General features: G+C 42.6%; 1 protein-coding gene across 3 annotated transcripts in view; it reads right to left on the bottom strand.

Moving 5' to 3' along the window:
* The window catches only part of LOC118856697 (coiled-coil alpha-helical rod protein 1-like), a 38,439-nt gene extending 19,724 nt beyond the window's left edge, over positions 1-18,715 (bottom strand). Inside the window, exons 1-8 of one of the 3 annotated variants that reach the window (XM_036767121.1) lie at positions 18,648-18,715; positions 17,436-17,478; positions 17,126-17,342; positions 15,698-16,001; positions 14,414-14,577; positions 6,686-6,821; positions 6,325-6,435; positions 5,978-6,127 (exon numbers count right to left, since the gene is read on the bottom strand). In XM_036767121.1, coding sequence (XP_036623016.1) covers positions 5,978-6,127; positions 6,325-6,435; positions 6,686-6,821; positions 14,414-14,577; positions 15,698-16,001; positions 17,126-17,342; positions 17,436-17,472 — 1,119 coding nt within the window. In that variant the 5' untranslated portion in view covers positions 17,473-17,478; positions 18,648-18,715. Of the gene's footprint in view, positions 1-5,977; positions 6,128-6,324; positions 6,436-6,685; positions 6,822-14,413; positions 14,578-15,697; positions 16,002-17,125; positions 17,343-17,435; positions 17,588-18,647 lie in introns of those variants that run through there. The other 2 variants (XM_036767123.1, XM_036767122.1) reach the window with 2 other exon arrangements.
* Positions 18,716-20,574: the final 1,859 nt, after the last annotated feature.

Here is a 20,574-nt window from a genome sequence, read left to right on the forward strand (position 1 = left end):
AAACTTTCACAGGTTTCTCTGAAACTATCTTAATTATTTCCATCACATTTATATACCATAGTTTGTTCATCCAGGCCACAATTTATGGGCACCTCCTCAGATTCCCATTCTTTGTCATCTCAGAAAGAGTTGTATTTTTTAACATTGTTACAATTTGTTTTGCTTAAAATTAATCCCTCCTTAATCTACTATGTCTTTAATTCCCCCTCCCTCCTTCTCTATCCTTCCTATTTCCATGTTGAGTGAAATGTATTTCTGAACCCAATCTGTGTGTATTCTTTCTTCAAATAGTTCAGATGAGAGACTGAAGTGGTAGCTGCCCCCCCAATCCCTCTTCGTTGGCAGAGAAGTTTACTTACCACACCCTGACTATGCGAGCTAATTTTCCCTAACTTTCCTTCTTCTTTCCCATTTCCCCCACCCCCCAACCCTCCCCCATTCCTCTTGCCCTCCCCTTTATTCTTTTAAGGTCATCAAGACATAGAGCGACTAATAGGCTAATGACTGTCCTGTGACCCCTCATAACAACAAGGTTCAGAAGGGACACATGTATCATCTCATATTTGAATGTTAGTTTATCCTTATTTAGTCTTTTATGTTTGCCAGATCATTTTTAACTATTTTTAGGTTTCTCTTAAATCTTGTGTTTGAACTTCAAAGTTTCTACAGAGTTCTGGTCTTTTTACCAAGAATGTTGGAAATCCTCTATTCCATTAAAATTCCATTTTTTCCCATGTAGTAGTATACTCAGATTTGCTGAGTAAGTTATCCTAGGCTGCAAGCCCATATCCTGTGCCTTCTGGAATACCATATTCCAAGTTTTCCATTCTTCTACAGTGTTGGCTCTAAATCATGTATAATCTTGATTGTGGCTCCTTGGCACTTGAATTCTTTCTTTCTGGTACTTGCAGTATTTTTTCTTTGACATGCGTATTGTTAACGTATTGTTAATGGAATGGGAAGGTCTTTTTTGCACATTACTAGGCTTATGTGACCTGCCTGAGTCACTTGGAAGCCTCAGTCACATGAGCCTGTGGTGGGAGGAGCTTGCCAAACAGGTGCAACAGGAAGTTGGAGCTTGGAGAGAGGAGCAGAGAGAGCAGAGTAGCGCAGGTAGTGTGAGTGAGAAAGGGAGTGATTCTGCTTATGGGATTTCATTTGTGGGAAGGGCTGACAGAGGGAAGGCTTGGGGATGGTGGTGCCCCCTACATTGATAACGTGTATAGATTTCTTACCATGAGGGATTTGGCTTTCTGGTGTTTGAATAAATGTTCTGGTTTCATTCTCAATGAAGAAAGTCTGTTATGTCTTGCAATTCAAACCTGGAAATACACCAGCATATTCACAGCAGCCACTGTGGGGCATCACATTGGCAATATATTGGGCATCACGAACAGGATCACAGGATAAAATACCTCCACTTGGAGACAGGAAGGCTAAATAAGATATCCAGGGATGGGAGGATTTACCTTACTCTTCCCTGGCAAGAGAATGGGCTAAAAGCACAGGACTATGTGAAAACTGGGAACCGAGGCTACAGAAGGGAGAACCCAGAGACTTAGAAAGATGTTTACAAGATGAATAGAACCAGGGAAAGAAATGGCAGAAGTGTGTAGAAGAGGACGGGGTGGGGCAGCTAGATGGCACAGTGAGTAGAAAGAGCACCAGCCCTGGAGTCAGGAGGACCTGAGTTCAAATCCAGCCTCAGACACTTGACACATGTACTAGCTGTGTGACCTTGGGCAAGTCACTTAACCCCAATTGCCCTGCCAAAAAAAAAAAACCACAAAGAAGATTTAAAACCCAGTACCAGAAAGAAACACCACACAGGAATTCCATATCCAAGTGGATGAAAACATGTGATGTGATTGCTGGCATTACTGAAAATCAGCTTACAAATGTTTTCCATGAACTACAGAATTGTATTACCATTTGTGTTAGCAATGATGGTCGAAATGTTGAAAATTAACAAGAACAATAAAAAAAAAAAAGAAGAGGATGGGCCTTGTTAACAAGTCACCGCTTTACATGTAAAAGCCGAGACAAATTGCTGCAGGAAAAGGTTAAGATGAAAAAGGAGTTAGCTGATTTGCATAAGAAGCTTTCTATGCTACAGAGTAGGAATTTTCCTTTAAAAGAGCAAGCTAGAAAGTTTCAGGTGGTAGAAGGAAAAGCAGCTGTGAATTTAGCTCAGAAAAAGGTAATACCACATCTCTCCTGTCAGATTGGCTACCATGACAAAACAGGAAAATGATAAATGCTGGAGAGGATGTAAGAAAATTGGAACATTGTTACATTGTTGGTGGAGTTGTGAACTGATCAAGCCATGCTGGAAAGCAATTTGGAACTATGCCCAAAGGGCCATAAAAATGCACATACCCTTTGACCCAGCAGTACCACTTCTAGGGCTGTTTCCCAAAGATATCACACAAGTGGGAAATGGACCAGTATGTACAAAAATATTTACAGCAGCTCATTTTGTGGTGGCAAAGAATTTGGAAATCGAGGGGATGCCCATCAAGGGGAACGGCTAAACAAATTGTGGTATATGAATGTAATGGAATACTATTGTGCTGTAAGAAATGAGGAGCAGATGGATTTCATAATAACCTGGAAAGACTTATATGAACTGATGCTGAGTGAGGGGACTAGAACCAGGAGAACATTACACATGACTACAAATACACACACAGTATCTGTAAGAACTAACTTTGACAGACTTGGCTCTTCTTGGCAATGCAAGGTTCAAAGACAGCTCCAAAAGACTCATGATGGAAAAAGCTATGCTCGTCCAGAGAAAGAATCGTGGAGTCTGAATGCAGACTGAGGCAAACTATCTGCTTTCCCTTTTTTTTCTCCTTCTTTTTTGGGTTTGTTTCTTCTTTCTCATGATTCATTCTATTGGTTATAATTCTTCTTTACAACTTGGCTATTATGTAAATAAATTTAATTCGAAAGTATATGTACAACCTACATTGGATTACTTGCTGTCTTAGGGATGGGGAGAAGGAGGGAGAGAAAATGTGGAACTCAAAAACTTCCAGAAGTGAGTGTTGTAAACTAAAAATAAAAAAAAATAAAAATTTTTTAAAAAGAACAAAAGAAAAAGAAGGGAAAAGTTAACAAGAGGAAGGTGCATGAAGCCCCAATAGTAGGGATAGATAACATAGATTGTTTGAAATTCACAGGTATTAATCAGAATCCTTTTGTACAGAAAGCTTTTAGGAATTACCATATGTAAGCGGGTAATAATGGAACTACTCTGTTAGCTTTGGCTACAGGAGGATGAAGTAAGCAGTATCCCACTGACTCTATGTGGCCTAGTGGACATGGACCCTGGTATTTGCTTAGAGACTGTATGAGAAAGAGCCAAAGGAAGAAGTAATGAAAACAGCAATAACAGTCAGAGACTTCCATGCTTATCATAGCACTCCCTTAATGGTTCCTCGTAGAAATATAATGGTGAAATGCCTCCTCCTGCTCATAAGCGCCTAATTCAGACACCACTAATTGGGAAAACAGAGCACCCTCTTTCAGAGGTGCTGGATAAGATTTCACAGTTAAGTGACTTAAGGGAATGGGGAAAAGATAAATTTCCTCAAGATAGAAGAACAAGTAGCCAGCGGATTCAAAGTCAGAATAGATTAGCAAGGAAGGAATTGTTTACTGCTTTATTAAGCACAAGGATAGATTTTGGAAGAATAGATGGTATCCCAACTACCCAAAAAAGGGACTTAATATTAGACCAAATAGGGAAGTAAGAACTGCCCCTACAGATCCTCTTGAATCATCGTATCCAAGTTTGTTACACCTTCAGGGAGAATAGGAAATTGGCCAAGCCCCGGCTCAGATTAAAGAAATATACAACGGTAAGGAAAATAGGAATTATTACAGTTTTAGTAGGTTCATGGACTCCAGAAGCACGGCTGACCCTATATTTATCCTGCTTTTGGTTGTTGTCTCCTTATTCTTTTTGGCTTTTCAACTTGCTTGCTAGATTTGTTTCCTGCAGGTTTGGTACCCTCTACTTACAGAGCCTGACGGCTTGAGCAAGATGTCAACCCCTGTCCAAGACTATGATGTGTATCACCCCTGGACCTGGTATAGCCAAACTCTGGATGCTGGCTAAAGAACTGACCCCTCGAATGGGACCTCTCAGGGCAGGAACAGCTCTACACCCAATCTCAGCAGGAAGTAGCTATAGAAGAGATCTTCACCCCTTACCCCAAGGGATTTTGGGCCCCATTCATTTGAGGGGGGAATGATGAGGAGGTGCTTGTGTTTGAGCTCCACCCTAATAAGATATTGTTTTATGTGTTTATTTTGTGTTATCCCCATTATATTGTTGTACAATTCTGTTGATACTAATTACCCCTAAACTCCCATTGACTTATGTAATGGACAAAAAAGGTCTTGGGGCCAAATTATTATTAATGGAATGGGAAGATCTTTCTTGCTCATTAACAGGCCTATGTGACCTGCTTGAGTCACATGGAAGCTTGAGTCACTTGAGCCTGTGGTGTGAGGAGCTTGCTGAACCAGGTGGAGCAAGAAGGGGTGGAGCAGGAAGTTAGAGTAAGTGAGACCTTGGTGAGAAAGCAGAGGAAAAGAGCAGCTAGCGTGAGTAAGAAAGGAAGTGATTTTGCTTACAGGAGTTGGTTTGGGGGAAAGCCTGACAGAGGGAAGGCTTGGAGGTGGAGGTGCCCCCTACATCGATAGATTTCTTTAGAATTTAGAGATTTAGATTTACAGAATTTATAGATTTCTTTGTTGTTATGAGGGATTTGGCTTTCTGGTGTTTTGGTTTTGTCTTCAATGAAGAGTCTGTTACATCTTATGATTCAAACCTGGGAATATGCCAGCATATCCATAGCAGCCACTGTGGGTATCGCATTGGCTGCCACCATAGCTCTTTATGATGGGATTCTTTTTTTGTTTGCTCATTCTTCCAAACTACTTCCTAACTTCAGACTTGGTGTTAGGGCTGGGTTCTGTGGTACTTCTAGGAGGAAGGCCTGGGCTCGTCCTGCTGTTGCTTTCTTGGGGTACTCAGTATTGTGTTATTCAGGGACAGATTGGGAACCTGCAAGCATTCAGTACTCCCAACAGGGCAAAGTCTAATTGCTGCCCCGCTAGTCTGAACTCTGCAAGTTCTTGACCTGAGACTTAATCTAAGCAACAGCGGACAGGTGCTGGACTCAGATCCTAACAGTCAGCTAGAAAGCTCTACTGGTTTAGTGGACAGAATTGTTGACTCCCTTTAAGTTTGCAATTCCTGCCCAGATAATTCCTCTGCAGGCTGGGTTAGATTCTAGAAGTGAGAAACAGCTCTGTTCCTGGGGTCTAAGCCTTTACTACTTTCTTCTAAACTTCTTCCTTTCCACCCATCTTGGAACACCATCTCAGGCCTAGGTCCCCTTCTCAGTCCACTCTGGAACTACAACCCAGAACTAGGTAGTGGGCTGCCAGTTGCTGCCAATTCCTACCTGTCTCCGTCTTCGTGCTCTGGTATGGATCTAGGACCTCCTCTTGCCCTGGACCATAGCTTCACCCTGGGCTCTGGAATGTTCCATACATAGCATATTCCTAGCGCAGCTCCATCCCTACTGTCAGCAGACCTCTCTTGTTTCCCTATGATGATCTGGGCAGGTCAAATCAATGACTGTGACTTTTTCTGGATTTTCCTCATCAGGATTTGGTCTAGTACATTTTCTAGATTTATTAGAAGTTTTATGGCAGGAAGCTCAGCTATTCTGCTTCCTTCTACTCCTCCATCTTGGCTCTGCCTCCAGTATAGAATATATTATCTTCCTTATTTCACCTCATTCCTTTCCCCTTGAAGCATTTCACATCTCCCCAGTCAATAGTCTATACACCTATAAAGTATGAGAGAGAGGGAGACAGAGAGAGGGGGAGAGAGAGAGAGAGAGAGAGAGAGTGTGTGTGTGTATGTGTGTGTGTGTGAAAGAGATGTTACCTTTCCTTTCAGCTTTTGGGTATGTTGAATATGTTCCAACTCCTCAGCTTTCAGCTGCACCATCAAGGCAAACACTTTTTCCCTCCAACAACTCAGCTGGGCCTGAACTTTCTTCGCTGCCTCAGACTCCAGAGGGTCTGTGGGCTGGACCTTCAAGGTGAAGAAGAAACATGAAGTCAGGACTTCCATGGGAGTAAGGTAAATATCCTTTACTGCTCCTACCTATCTCAAGCAACAAAAAGATCAAGGCAAGAGTGAAAATTCACAAAATAAGGAACACAGAGAGAAAGAGCCCAAGAGGAACTGGACTAGTAGAGGAGGGACTCTGTGAGGAGAGCCAAACTTACCTTCCGAACCAGCTCCTCTTCCTGTAGGGCAAGGATGTTCTGGAGGCTCTGCACTCGAACCTGTAGCAACTCCAGAGTAGCACATAAGGAGTCCCGATCCTCCTGCAAATGCTGGCCAGGGGAAGAAAATTCTTATCTACAGAAACATCTTTGTACTTGTCCCAAAAATGTGCCTATTTCTCCCTCCCCTCAAGTCTCTGGGCTTCACAAGGTAATGTCTCCTTCTAAGCTAAGAACTGTTCTCTCCCAGAAGCTATGTATATTCATCACCTCCAAAAGAATCTCTGTATCCACCTCCAATCTCCCAACCTATATCCCTATTTCCACCCCCAAGGATAAAACCACTCCTCTTATCTCTCACCTGCACTGTCTCCAGCAGTTGCTTCCGCTCCTGCTCCCATGTCTGTTTCTTGTTCTCTGGTGGGATTTGATCCCCTACATACCTCCTAAGCTGCACAACAAGGGCCACCTGGGTCTTGAGCTCTGCATGGGCCTTACTAAGATTGGTAAGCAGGAGTGAGAAAGTACAGGCCATCAGTGTAAGACCCCAGAAACCTGCTCTTCCTACTGACAATCATTTAATATCAATTTCGTAACTTCAATAAGGGCCAGAGCCTGAACTGATTAACCAGAGGAAGAGTCTGAACCTAACAGCCTCTTTGTTCTCTGAGTAAACTCAGACAATACCTCTTCCTATGTCAACAAGGCCAGATCGGGCTCACTTCAGAGCATTCTTTCCTCTGTCTAGGGCCATTAAGGATAAGACTCTTAACCCACGACACTATCTTTAATAATGTGACTTCTTCTTTTATGGGCATATACTATGTTATAGCAATGTTAATGGTAAATTAAACACAGAAATGCTGGGTTGTAGTTTCAATTGACCCTTGTTAATTCCCTTATCTTACTGCATTTACAACCTATTCAATTAAGAAAAGTCCTTTTCTTGTATCATGGTTAAACATACATAGAGATCATAAAATTGAGTAACACAGACATGCTGAGTTGTGACTGTTCTAAAAATGTATTTAAACCTTCTCCTTCTTCTGTTCAGGCAGTCAGATTTTGTCTGGCCCCATACATGTATGTATCCGCTAGCTTTAAGGGAATAAACAATATGGATTTACATGTCACCTAGCTTTGTCTGCCTCCTTTATCCAAACTTTCGACAATTATGGTGCTGTGGACATTGGATTGGAACTGATGGGATGGGACAAAGAACAGCAGCCCAACCTACCCAGTGCTAATAATGATTCAGGCACCTCGGGATTCATTTTTTCCCGGAGTCTTGGCCTTGACCGGGTCGGGTAAGTTCTCCTTATTCCCAGCTTCCAAAGGACTCCCACTAGTTTGGCTGAAGTCCAAAATTCCCTTTAAGCTAACTCTGGGAGCAGGGATCAAATCTGTGGTAAAATGCTCTGTATAGATCCCCTGGAAGTACTGATGGATGTCAGGAAAAATTAGCACAAGTATTGCCAGCACTAGTGTCAGTTAACTAAAGATAGCTCAAATTATGTTGGCCACAATAGGGCTCTTTTGGACAGGTCAAAGTTACTTTATCTTAAAGCCAAATTAAGTTTAAAGGCCAACAAAGAATCTAGCCAGGGGTGGGAATGTTTTCACCTTGGGTTTGCTGAGATGGCTGAGCGAGAACAAAAGGCAGAAGCCTCTTCCCTTAAGGCTCACAAAGCTGCTTCAGCATCTCCCCCCAGTATTGGCTAATTCCCTCCACCTCACTCTCCCCCTCTTTTCCAACAACTCCAGCCCTAGCTGTTCCTCTACTCTTTCTGCCCTATTCCTCGCCTCCTTTCCCTTAAAGGCTCTGATTATGGGGAGGATAAATGCACTTTGTCCTTACTCCGTCGCCTTCCCTTACTTGCCCTAGTCCTCCTCCCTCTCCCCTTTCCCCCTTCCCTTAAGGGCTCTGTTCTTAAGGAGGACAGCTCCACTCTGGACGTAGGTTATGGAGAGTCAGAAAAATCAGGGACACAAAGACTTCCACCAAAGAGCAAAGGTTGCAGGATCTGACCCTCATCCACTCCTAAGGTCAAGTCCTTGCAAATTCCCCAGCCCCCTTTCCTCGGAATAATAATAGCCAATTGGTGATGGCAGTTTCTAACAAGCCTCAAATTCTCCCTCTCTCTGTCGTTAAATTGTGAGTTCAGTTTGTATTTGTCCCGTTAATCGTCAATTTGTCTGTCGGTGTGCGTGTGTGTGTGTGTGTGTGTGTGTGTGTGCTGCAAAATGAGTCTCTTACTTTGTAAAATTTGAAATGCAAGCAGCCAGAGATTTCTAAGGCTGCAGCTAGGGAAACAAAGACTTTTTTCCTTGTAATTTCTGGTCTGGCCAAGCTGGAATTACAGTGGAAACATAAACCAAAACATTTTAGCAGATTCTGGGATTAATCATTAAAAAGTTTGGAAACTGATTAGTTGGAATTTGGGAGAGAACTCCTGAAACTGTAGATGACTCCAGGAACTCTCACTCGTGCTAAAACACCCCCTTCTAATCCTGATCACTTATTCCCCACTTCCACCCCTCAGTGTGGGAATTTTTAACATCTACAAGGGTTCTTATTAACTCCTCTCATCCCAGGTCAGATTAAGAGAAGAGAATGCTGGAGAATTTAAATCACCCTTCCCCATCTGGCAAAAGGAGAGGAGGGGCAGAAATTCACAGACTGGCAGTAGCTCTGACAGTCTTGTGCCCCTGGGCACCTTGTAGACCATCCTTTTTGGCAAAGCTTGGAAATGTCACCCTGGTCCTATATATTCTGCCCACCCTGTCCCAGCAGCTGCAAACCACCCCAGGCTCAGTAAATTCTGCAGTTGTGGGGAAAAGGAAAGGTAGATGGATTGGGCCTGTGGCTAGCATTCCCTAAACCCAGCCTCCAAGAATTATCATCATTGGGAAACCATTCTCTGCTCTTGGTAAACTTCATACTTCTCTGTTCCAGTTGCAAAATTGTATTTTATCTCTGTTTGACCCATTTCCTGATTTGTAAAGGGAAAAATAATAATGGTTGTTGTTATGGGATCAAAATGATATGATTGTAAAATGCTTAACATAATGACTGGCATATGTTAGAAACAACATTTTTTTAAATATAATTGTTAACTTTGGAGTTGTTTTTAAATATCAAAAGTAATAAGTTGAATAATTTCCATATGTGATAATCTGGAAGTGCAACTGATGCCATCTGAAGTTCATTGTTTGTGTATTTCTAAAATTGTATTTCTAAAATTCTCTTAAATTTTGAAATTTGAGAAGACCATTGTGTGGTAGAAATGATATTATAGCAACTTTAATCTGATTTTGATATATGTGAATTGGATTTTTAAAGGGATGTGATAAAAATGTGATGATTTGGAACTATTTGGTTATAAACAGGTATTAATAATAATACTGATATTTACTATGAGAGCAGATTTCTATTTAAAATCTTGTCTGTTATGATGGTTTAAAGTTATAGCTTCAACATATTAATGAAAAGATGAATGATTCTCCGTGCAAAGTGATTTAGAAATGCATTTACCTAAACTGATAATGGATAGTTCAAATTTTACATACATAATAATGTTTAGGGCATTATTACATTCCTATGGTCTAAATGTTGTTAGAATTGTATCATCTGAGGAAAATGATGAATAGGTTAAGAAGTTGGACCATTGCTGTAACATAAGAAATTAAAAACTTCCAAGTTTTGTCTTTATTTAAATGGAAGGTCAATTAAAATTGTTTTTGCTATAAATCAAGTATTTACACAAAGGTCTTGTTTGGGATCTCCTCTTGTAATTTCTGTCAATTCAGGATGTAAACTGTTAAAAAAAATGCAAATGTATAGATGATAATCTTTTCTTTTACAGTGCTAAGAGTATTGGGCCTTAAAAACTGAAATGTTACCACTAGTGATTATAGATCCATATTTGATTTGCTCATTCAACTAAGTTACAGTCACCTGATTGGTAATTAATTGGTTCTGTTTCAAGTTTTAAATACATGATAATTGCTTGTGGTGTGTTTATATTTCTAAAATTTTCTTATATTGTGCAACTTGGTTATTATTGTATTACCCATGTTGTTAGAAAAAAATTCCTCTTATAGATGTTGTTATATTAATAATTGTACTTAATTAAGAACTGAGGCTGTTAACTGAAACAAGGATTTTTGGAACCATCTAGTCATGAATTCTTATCAATCTTGTGTAAAGTTTTCTGTGTAGAGGAATTCCTATGGAATAAGTTTTTAAAGTCCTGGCAAACTTTGTTATTGTGATAAGGCCAATTTAATTGGGAATGTTTTTCTTGACTTATAGAAACTAAGTGTCCTCCATTACAACATCTTTTTGACTAAGGAACTTTGTAATATCTAGGAATTCTGTATAATACTTTGAGAATGAGGACATTTTGCACCAACTTAGTTTTAATGAATTTCAGTGTTTAAAGGTTTATTTTTGCTTTAAGGAAGAAAGACATTTCTATCATTTTAAAACTTTCCAACTAATTTTCTTCCTAAAAGTTTAGTGACTATTCCTCTTAACATCAGGATAAATTTTAAAACTGTTTTTAAAAGGGGAAACACTTTTAGAAGAAATGTTTTTTTAAATAATCTTTTTTGTGATTTTTAGAAGGCCTACTAAACTTTCATTTGCAAGATAATTAATTGCTAAGTTAATGTAATGAGTTGTAAAGCAGGATAGATCTTGCTGTCTTGATCTGAATTTGAAGTCATTTCACAGCCTAAGCAAGAGTTGAAAATTAGTGTTTGAACTTATCATATGTAAAAGATTTAATTCCTGAAGGGTCCTTTTCCTCCAGAATGAGTATAATTAGGGAATAAGGACATAAATCCATCAACCTGTGGGGTTGGTCATTAATCTTTTTTCCTTTAAGCTGGAATGGGATTCCAGTACAGATAGTTATGTCAGTAAAAAGTACTAATTTATAAGCTATCTTGTCTTATGGTTGAAATGTAAAGGAAAGCTGAATAATAGGCTTGAAAGATTTGGAAAGATAAATAAAGGTTTGATTGGAAATACGAAAGGCAGATAAGAAGGTTTAGGGACAATAAATGGGGGGTAGCCCCTCCTGTCCCTAGATAGTTGTTCTGGATCAAGTTTTAGGTGGTTTAAGTATGTTGAGAAAGTGTGAGGAAGTATTTTTTGGGGTTTTGTTTTTTTTTTTGGCAGGGCAATTTGGCTGGGTTAAGTGACTTGCTCAAGGTCACACAGCTAGTACATGTGTCAAGCGTCAGAGGCCAGATTTGAACTCAGGTCCTCCTGACTCCAAGGTTGGTGCTCTACTCACTGTGCCACCTAGCTGCCCCCATGAGGAAGTATTTTAGAAGTTATGTAGCTTGATTTGATAATTAATGCTTAATGAAATTTGGAACAGTCCTATCTGAAGGATATTTATTTGCTATTTAAGATTTTATGGCATTAAAATTTAATGTTGTTTTAAGCTCTGATTACAGGCCAATAGTAGAATGGCTGAAAACTTCTAAAGGTGGATGTCTGTGCCCGGAAAGAATTCTGAAGGCAACCACGGACACAGCCTAGGTAGGATCTTCTTGCCTCTATTTCCCAATTTCATTGTTTTCTTTCTGAAAAGGAAAATTCCCCACCTGGTTACTCCTAAGCCCTGCTTTCAACATCTAGTGACTCTATGAGTGGCTATCAGATATGACGCACGCCTGGAATCAAAAACAGCTAAGGAAGTTCTTTCCTTCTGTTAAGATACATGACATTGTCCCTCTTTTCTTTCGTAGCAAATTTATATTATCAAGAAGTCTGTAAGCACAATGCTGAATCTATTTGGTAATAGATGGATATTGGAATATCTCTGAGTTACTACGACGGGATGCAGGAATGAATAGCTTACAATTTTGACCTATGATCACAGCCAAATAAAGATCAGAAGGATACAGAGATAACATCCTCCAAAAGGAGGAAATGATTAAACAAATAATAAGACAAAGATGTAATGTGACAGATGTCTAATTAAGTAGGAAAGCAAGATTTTGAGAAGAGTAACAGGATCAGATTGATTCATCTGAGAATTATATACAGATGTACACAATTGGCTTCCAAAATTCATCTATCATGGAAATTCAAGCTATAAGCATGTTTTGGTAATAAGATCTCAAATTTGGATTTTTGCACAAAAAGTATATAAGATACTGGTAAAAGTAAAATTATATCTCCTTTATTAAAGTATCTGTCTGATAACTGTAAAAGGAAGATGAGTTAATTTTATGGTTGGACCTCCACATTTTAAAGGATTCTTATACCAGGTACAAAATTTAGGTAAGGATAGAAACAGGAAATAATATATATAAACTGAAATTCTCTGAAGTTTCAAAAAAATGAACAAAATTTAAGTAATTGTACTAAGTTATATTAAGTGAATTATCTGGGAATTTGTAGATCTGAACCACAGAAGCATAACTCTCTTTTAGAACTGTCCTAAGAATAAGACCTTTTTGTCAAAGATAAGATATCTACGGGATCAGGTACTACATCAGGCATCTGGGATTCAAAAAGTGCTGCTTAGATATTGGGAATAGGTAACTGGGATACAAGGAATTTAATGTTGGCTAACATTGTTGGTAACGATTGTATGGTTCATATTTAAGTTTTCTTGATTATCGAGTGTGAATGTAAACACATGACATAAATTTACCCCCTCAAAACCAGTCTATTGTGAACCATCTAAGTGGTCTGGTCTGTACCTGACTTAATGTAATTGTGCAATTTTGTGAATTGTGAGAAAAACTTTATTGTATTTGTTTAAACTCAGCTCTGTGTGGCTGGGATACTTAACTATTTATTGCACTGTTTGAACTTAGCCCTGCGTGGCTGGGAAACTGAAGCCTTTCTATGTGCAGGACCTATGTTGTGCTGTATTTCTCTCAATTATCAAATCATATGTGTTCTGGGAGCTCCTGTCAGGTCTGACTACTCCTAGCTGCCAACTTGTGAATATGGACTCCTTGATCCCTCTGTCACATCTAATGATTGCCCCTGCTCCCGAGTGGACATCTGAGCCCAGAGGAGACTTTGCCCTCCGGTTTCAAAGGGGATTGAAAAAGACGACATCAGACGTTAGCCAGCTTTCCCAAGAGTTCAGACCAGACCTGCACAAAGAACAGCTCTCTCTCTCTACCTAAGCCCCTTCCATTCCCAAGGCTGGTTACCTGTACCTTTGTTATCTTTAGCTTATTTTATTTAGTCGCTCTATTTTTCACATTATGCTCCCTACCCTGCAACTGGCAACTTGCTCCCTCTGCTTGTTTACTACTTTACAATTCCTGCCCCAACCACAGGGAAAAAAAAAAAACAAATCTACCTAGATGAGGATTTTTCAGAACTTGCCCCGGGAGGAAGAGAGGTTTTTCCATACCTTCCTTGGTCTATAGGCAAAGCTTTCAGCTTGCCTTTGACCAAAAGGAGGAAATGAAAATCATTTAATAACAATTTAGTAACTTCAGCAAGGGCCAGAGCCTGAACTGATTAACCAGAGGAAGAGTCTGAACCTAACCTCTTTGTTCTCTGAGTAAATTCAGAGAATACCTCTTCCTATGTCAACAAGGCCAGATTGGGCTCACTTCAGAGCATTCTTTCCTCTGTCTAGGGCCATTAAGGATGAGACTCTTAACCCACGACACTATCTTTAATAATGTGACTTCTTCTTTTATGGGCATATACTATGTTATGGCAATGTTAATGGTAAATTAAACACAGAAACGCTGGGTTGTAGTTTCAATTGACCCTTCTCAATTCTCTTATCTTACTGTATTTACAACCTATTCAATTAAGAAAAGTCCTTTTTTTGTATCATGGTTAAACATACATAGAGATCATAAAATTGAGTAACACAGGCATGCTGAGTTGCGACTGTTCTAAAAATGTACTTAAACCTTCTCATTCTTCTGTTCAGGCAGTCAAATTTTGTTTGGCCCCACACATGTATGTATCCGCTGGCTTTAAGGGAATAAACAATATGGATTTACATGCTTCCTTTAACCAAACTTTCAGGTCAACACTAACACAACTGCTGACTACTTTTATTGACCCTATATTCCTCCTCACCTTAATTCCTCCCTTAACATCTTAGTCTCCTTCTGTACGACAGCCAACTCCTTGGTCTCTTCCTCCCGCTTAGAGTCCATGGTCTTGAGTTTCTCCTCCAACTCATGGGCCTTGTTAGCCAGGGTAGCAAGAGCTTCCTGGTGAGCTGCAGTCATATGGGAGATCTCAGGAAGAAAAGAATGACAGAAAAGGAGCTGAGTAGGAAGGAGCTTCTCATCTTTCCTCTAAAAGTTCCCACTTCCTCAAACTCCTTCCCAGTGGCCTACTTCCCTTCCCTTCCTATCTCCCTTCTTCCTGGGCCCCTATTTCTATCTTCTCCACTCTCTTACTTTTAATTAATACATAAACAGGTGTTAAACAGCTACTGTACTTTAAAGCACTGTGCTAGTCAGATACAAAATTTAGGTTAAGAATGGTCCCTGATTTCATCAAGCTTATAGTCCAAGAGAAGAATGACGGTGCTATGTGTGAGAATGAGGAAAGTTGTGGGTTGGAGGGGTTTTGTTTGTTTGAGCAAGAAGCATTTAATCTAGTTTTTAAAGAATGGGTAGGAATTCAGTAAGCAAGGAGGCACTCCAGGTAGGCACAGAGTACAATTTGAACAAAGGATGGAGGTGGGAAAAAACAGGATATGTATGAAGGACAATTCAATTTAGCTAAATCATATACAGGGTATGGAAGGGGGTAATATGAAATAAGGCCAAAGAGTTTAGGTAGGAACAGATTTTGGACAGTCTTGAAAGCCGGACTAAGGAGTTTTAACTTTATTTAGGCAATAGGGAGCTACTGAAGGATTCTGAATAGAAGGGTGACTCAATCAAATGTACATTGCTAAGGAATATTAGTAAGGCAACAATGTGAAGGATAAATTGGAGTGGAGAGGTAGTAGTGGTTGGAAGACCTGTTAGGACACTATGGCAATATTCTAGGCTGACAGTATTTGGGGCCTATTTTAACATGGGTTCCAGAATGAAAACAGGTAGAATATTGAGTGCTAAGAAGTAAATGAAAGTTTTGGGAGAGAAGCAGGATATCTGAATTCTGAGAAGTGGGGAGATAAAACAATGAGGATGAATGTAGAATGCCCCATCCTAACTGCCCCAGCCTGCTTCCTCCAGGTTCTTCTTTACTCTGGATTCTCAACATCCTCCTGGCCAAGCAGATTAGTATTCTAATCCAATACCGAAGGATCTTTGCTAAGGTGATTATCTCAGACTAATTCCATACAATGTGGAACTGAGACAAATCCCAACTAACACCTAGCATTTCCTTATTCTCATTCACCTGTTCCTTGTGCAACTTCTGAGTCTCTTCCAGCTTTAGTCTGTTTTCTTCTTCCAATTTCTTCCGAAAGACCTCTGCCCCAGCCAAGGCAGCACGAAGCTCCTCTACTTCAACCTGCATAGCCTGCTTTGTCTGTCCCAAGACTTCCAGCTCCTCAGCCTTCGTTGCCAGACAAGCATTCTGATGGAATGAAGCCAACCGCAAGGCCTGGCTGTCGATCGCAAGTCTCTGAATCTCTTCCAGTTGCCGAGAGATCATCTCAGTCCGGGAATTCAAGTCCTGTGGCCCTACTTGGCCCAGGAACCTTTGGGGAAAGTTACAGGTGAGATTATGGCCTCTTTGCTCTTATACAAGAAAGGGATGGACACATGAGACTCTCTGTTCCCATCTAGTTATCAGGACTTCTCTGCTCTGATACGTAGGAATGAGAAAGGGGCAACGGGGCCTCTGGGGAAACTGGAAATCAGTCAGACCCACAAGAAGATGCAAAACCTGGAAACAGTAAGGATTCTGTGGTCTACTCTGAAGAGATCATCTGTAACAAACATTTAGCACTTTTTATGTGTAGGGCACTAAGCTAGATGTTAGGGACACAAAAAGGTACATGCCATAATCTATACCATCAAAGGCCTTAATCTAGTTGACGAGGGAAGGCACACACATACATAAAAAGATAATACTTGCATCTATTGCATAATTGCATCTATTAAGTGTGCCTCCTGAATGCTACAGACAATGAGGGCTAGGATATCTGGTTCACAAGTAGATGAAGACAGGAATCTAAGAGTTCTGCCTGAGGTGGAAAAGGGATTCGGTGTTCTAGTTTGAGAGAATGAGGAGCCTGAACTCCATCCTGAGGTAGGGGCAGAGAAGGAAATGGATCCTCTTGTTCTAAAGTGAAGAAAACAGGGGCTAGTTAATAGTAATTTATTGAAGTTTACCTCAACCTTCTGAGGGGAGGCAACAGAAATAAAAGACATGGTCCCACTCCTTGACAAACAACTCTAATCTCCTCATAATGTTATTTCAGAATCCATAAAAAAAACACTAGCAAAAACCCTAGGACAGGATCTAAGACAGACCTGCCTGTATCTCCACTCTAAAGCCAATTATTTTATTAAGACATTAAGGTACAAGTTTAGAAGAGTCAGGATACACACACGAGATAAGAAAAAATACAAAAAAAGATCAAATAATATCGTTCAAATTTCATATACAAAAGCAGAAGGTACACAGGATCAAAAAACAATCAAAACTGGTGTTTTTTATCTTTGTTACAAGGCAAGGCTTGTTGGGTAAGATAGGAGAGAAGCGTATATTTGGAAATTAATGTAAAGTAAAAGAAAAAAGCATCAATTAAACTTTTTTTTAAAACAACACAGGAATGAAGGCCAATAGAGGCAGAAGCTAAGATAACTAGATCCCTACCTGGTCCTTCTTTCGCTATCCACACTATCGCCTGCCCCATCTTGTTCTCTCAAAATCTGTAGTCTCTGAGGCCCCCATCTACGATCATTGTTATCATGACCAACATGGGGTGAAGGCAGGACTACAGGCAAGGGTGGGCACTGGACAGAAGGGATCCTGGACATGTCCAGAAGGGGCCGGGTTTGGAAATGAGATGGAGGCAGGAGCCCACTGAAACCTGGGTAAGAAGGAGAACAGAAGAATCAATGCTGAAGGTAAGGAATAGGGTTGTACAATCTCCAATTCCATAGCTCAGCCCTGTCCCTTTTACCTGAAGCCTGGAACAGGTTTCTTCTCCGACCATCCATTTTTTCCTGTGGAGCAAGAGAATCACCTCAAGCTCCAATTCATTTTCCAAGCTTACAACCTACCCTATGATAACCTACCCAATTCCTTAGAGAATTTAACGAATTTAAGGTCTATCCTGCTGTCACTCCTTTCTTTCCCCTCCCCATCCCTACCCCCCCCCCCCACTTTTGAAAGTCACAAACTGGAACATCTATGAAATAATCAGTGGTTGGCTCCACCCAGCTTTGATAAGAGACTCCATAATAAAAAACCTATGATAAAGAAGTTTTCTAAGGGAAGCAGGATCTAAGGCTGAGGCCTCCAGACCCCTGAAGGTGCCCACGGCATTCACGGGACTTTGGGCAGTGCCTTGCCCTCCCCTTATGGCTCTGTTTCTTACTGATGCTGTGAGCACACACGGAATTAAAGGGCTGGGGAAGCAGCTCGGGGTGGCCCCGGGAAATTCCCTCCCCACACCAGTGTTCCCAGCACGGATTCCCCCTGCCCGTTAAAGATTCGGCATACTGCTTGGCACCAGACCAAGTCTGTAAGATGCAGAGCAACGTTCGGAACCCTCTTCCTGGGCAAGCTGGAAGTCTAACAGTCCTTTGCCCACGTTTAGGCTTTCGCTCTCCTCTAGGCCCTTCCCGGCAAGTTTGTCTTTCCTCCCACCCCGAGGCTCTCACTTTCTCGCTCTCACTTCCTCTCTCCGTTTCCTCGCCAACCATGCCAGCTGTACGCCCCGCGCCCCCCGCTCCCCTGCACCCCCGTGGCCCGCCTCTCTCACTCAGGTAGCTCGCCATGCTAAGCGCTCTCCCTCCCTCCCCGCCTCCCTTTTATTTACTCCGCCCGGGTCTCGTCACAACTGCAATTGTCCCGCCCCCCTCGCCCGCTGGTCCCCCTCTGCCCCTCAGCGCCCCCGCTTCCCCCAGGCCTCCCCCTGCCAATCCGCCGGGCCCCTTGCTCCTGCTCCCCCTTCCCCGGGACCTTCGTGTCCCGGTTCCTCGTCTCTGTGAGCCCCTAGTCCCACGCCCCCTGACCTCCAGTACTTTCTTTGCCCTGCCCCTGTCCCCTCAGCTCCCTGGTCCCACGTTCCCCTGCCCCTCTCCGCCCCTTCCCGCCCTCAACTGATTCACTGTCCTGCCCCCTCAACAAGCGCGAGACCCCACCCTCCCCCACAATGTACCCATCTCACCCCCGCCCTCCACAGACTGCGCCTGCGCAGAGCGGGCCAGCTGGCGGATCCTCAGCCCCGGGTACTTCATCCCGAATAGGGAGGAAGAGTGAATCGGTGCACGCAAGCGCCGTGGCTTCTAGCTGGTAAACCAATCCAAGGCCTCGGCCGATCCCCATGCCCTTACAGGTCCCGCCTCCCCACCGAGCTCCCCCTCCTCTCCCTGAAACCCGGGAAAATTTGACGACCAATCGGGAGGCGAAGAGAGCGGTCGCGCCGGGTGCTTTTTGTGCTCTTCCTGACCATCGCCCAATGGGATCTGGGCGGTAGAATGAGGAAGGTCCAATGGGGAAATGGCATCGTGAGGAGGCGGGGCCTCTGAGGCGCGCGGAATTCGGAGCCGGGGAATTTGCGAAGGTGGTGGGCGCGCGCCTGTCCTGGGAGGCTCCGCCCCGCTCAGCTCCGGGCCCGGCTCCTGCCTGAGCCCTCTGCTTTTGCTAGGCCTGTCAAACTTCAGCCCGAGCGTGCGCTCGTAGACTGGGGGGCGTGGGGTCCCGAGGAGCGGACCTGGGGTCCTTGCCTCCTCGGTCGAGGTTGGTATGGCCTGAGGGAGGGGCACGGCACGCTGAGATTGTCCGGCACTGATTGATCCGAAATTAGGCTGCCCGGGCTGGGGGGACCCGCGTTTGCATTGCTTCGGAAGCCGTAGCACCCCAGGTTTGCATCGCACTCCAGGGGGGAGGGAGGTAAGGGATCTTGCTTCGCTTTACTCCAGAAATAGGAAACCTCGGCCCGCATTTTCGGGGTCTTCATCCCCCTGACACGAGCGAGGCGTTGGGCCAGGAAAGTTGAGGGGGGGACCTGTGGAAGAGCTCTTTTGCAAGAAAGGGCTCCCTGGCCCCCAGTGACACCGAATGAACGCTTTACACTCCTTGCGTTACAATGCACGAACCCATCCGGACTTTAGCGCGATGCACATTCCCTGCTTTTGCATCGCACGGGAGATGACGCCTTAACTCTTTTCCTTTCAAGGCCAAGTCGTCCCCCCAGTTTGCGTCGTTCATCATTTCATTGCCCGGGCTGAGCGCCTTCCAAATTGGCGTTGCACTGAGAATGTGCGTCTAGATTTGAATTGCACAAGAATCGTACTCCAAGTTTGCATCAGGACACCTCTCCATTCTGAATGACCCAAGGGTGGAAAGAGCTATGTGTTCCCTGACTTTAGAAGGGGGTCCGTAGGGGAAAGCCCCTCCCCCCATGTTGCCCTGCTTCCAGCTGCTTCGCATGGGGGTTGGGAGGGATGGAGATCTCTATACTTTTCACCCCCCAACTGGGGCTGGCTGTACCTACCACTTGGGCCTCAGGCCTGATCTGTGTGATGTGGCCCTTCGGCCCCAGTGTGAGCCTGTCCTCATCTCCCCCGTCCATGCCAAGCTGCATGCTGAAGGCCAAGGTGACGACTGGAGAGTCAGCCTGGAGGACTGCAGTAGCTATGGTGAGCCTGGACCTGGCTGGCCCTGTTTTAGGCAGAATAGATATATAAATAGGCATGGTATGATCTGAGAAGCACCATAGGAGGACCTTGACCTGGCCAAAAATAGCGCCCTGTTGGTCATTGCCATTAGAACCCCCGCTCTGGGTTAGACAGCAAAGACCAAAAGACTTTGGTTGTTTCCAAAAGTTACCTGCTGTCTGTTAGGGTAGTGTGCTATATATGGTATGTGTGCCTATCTATCTCCTGCCTGAGAAGGATGAAAACCTATCAGAGCAGATGAGTTGCATAGTTGAATTAGGAGATTAGTTCTATATTTACAGCATTCTGTCATTACCGAATCGTTTCATTTATCCTGCCATTTGGTCTTTAAAATAATTATAATTTATATATAAAATAATTATAAGTTATAGCTATCTGAGGTTCAGGTTAAGTGACTTAATTCATGTTTCTATA

Source organism: Trichosurus vulpecula, chromosome 7, assembly GCF_011100635.1.
Source record: "Trichosurus vulpecula isolate mTriVul1 chromosome 7, mTriVul1.pri, whole genome shotgun sequence".
NCBI classification, from domain to species: Eukaryota; Metazoa; Chordata; class Mammalia; order Diprotodontia; family Phalangeridae; genus Trichosurus; species Trichosurus vulpecula.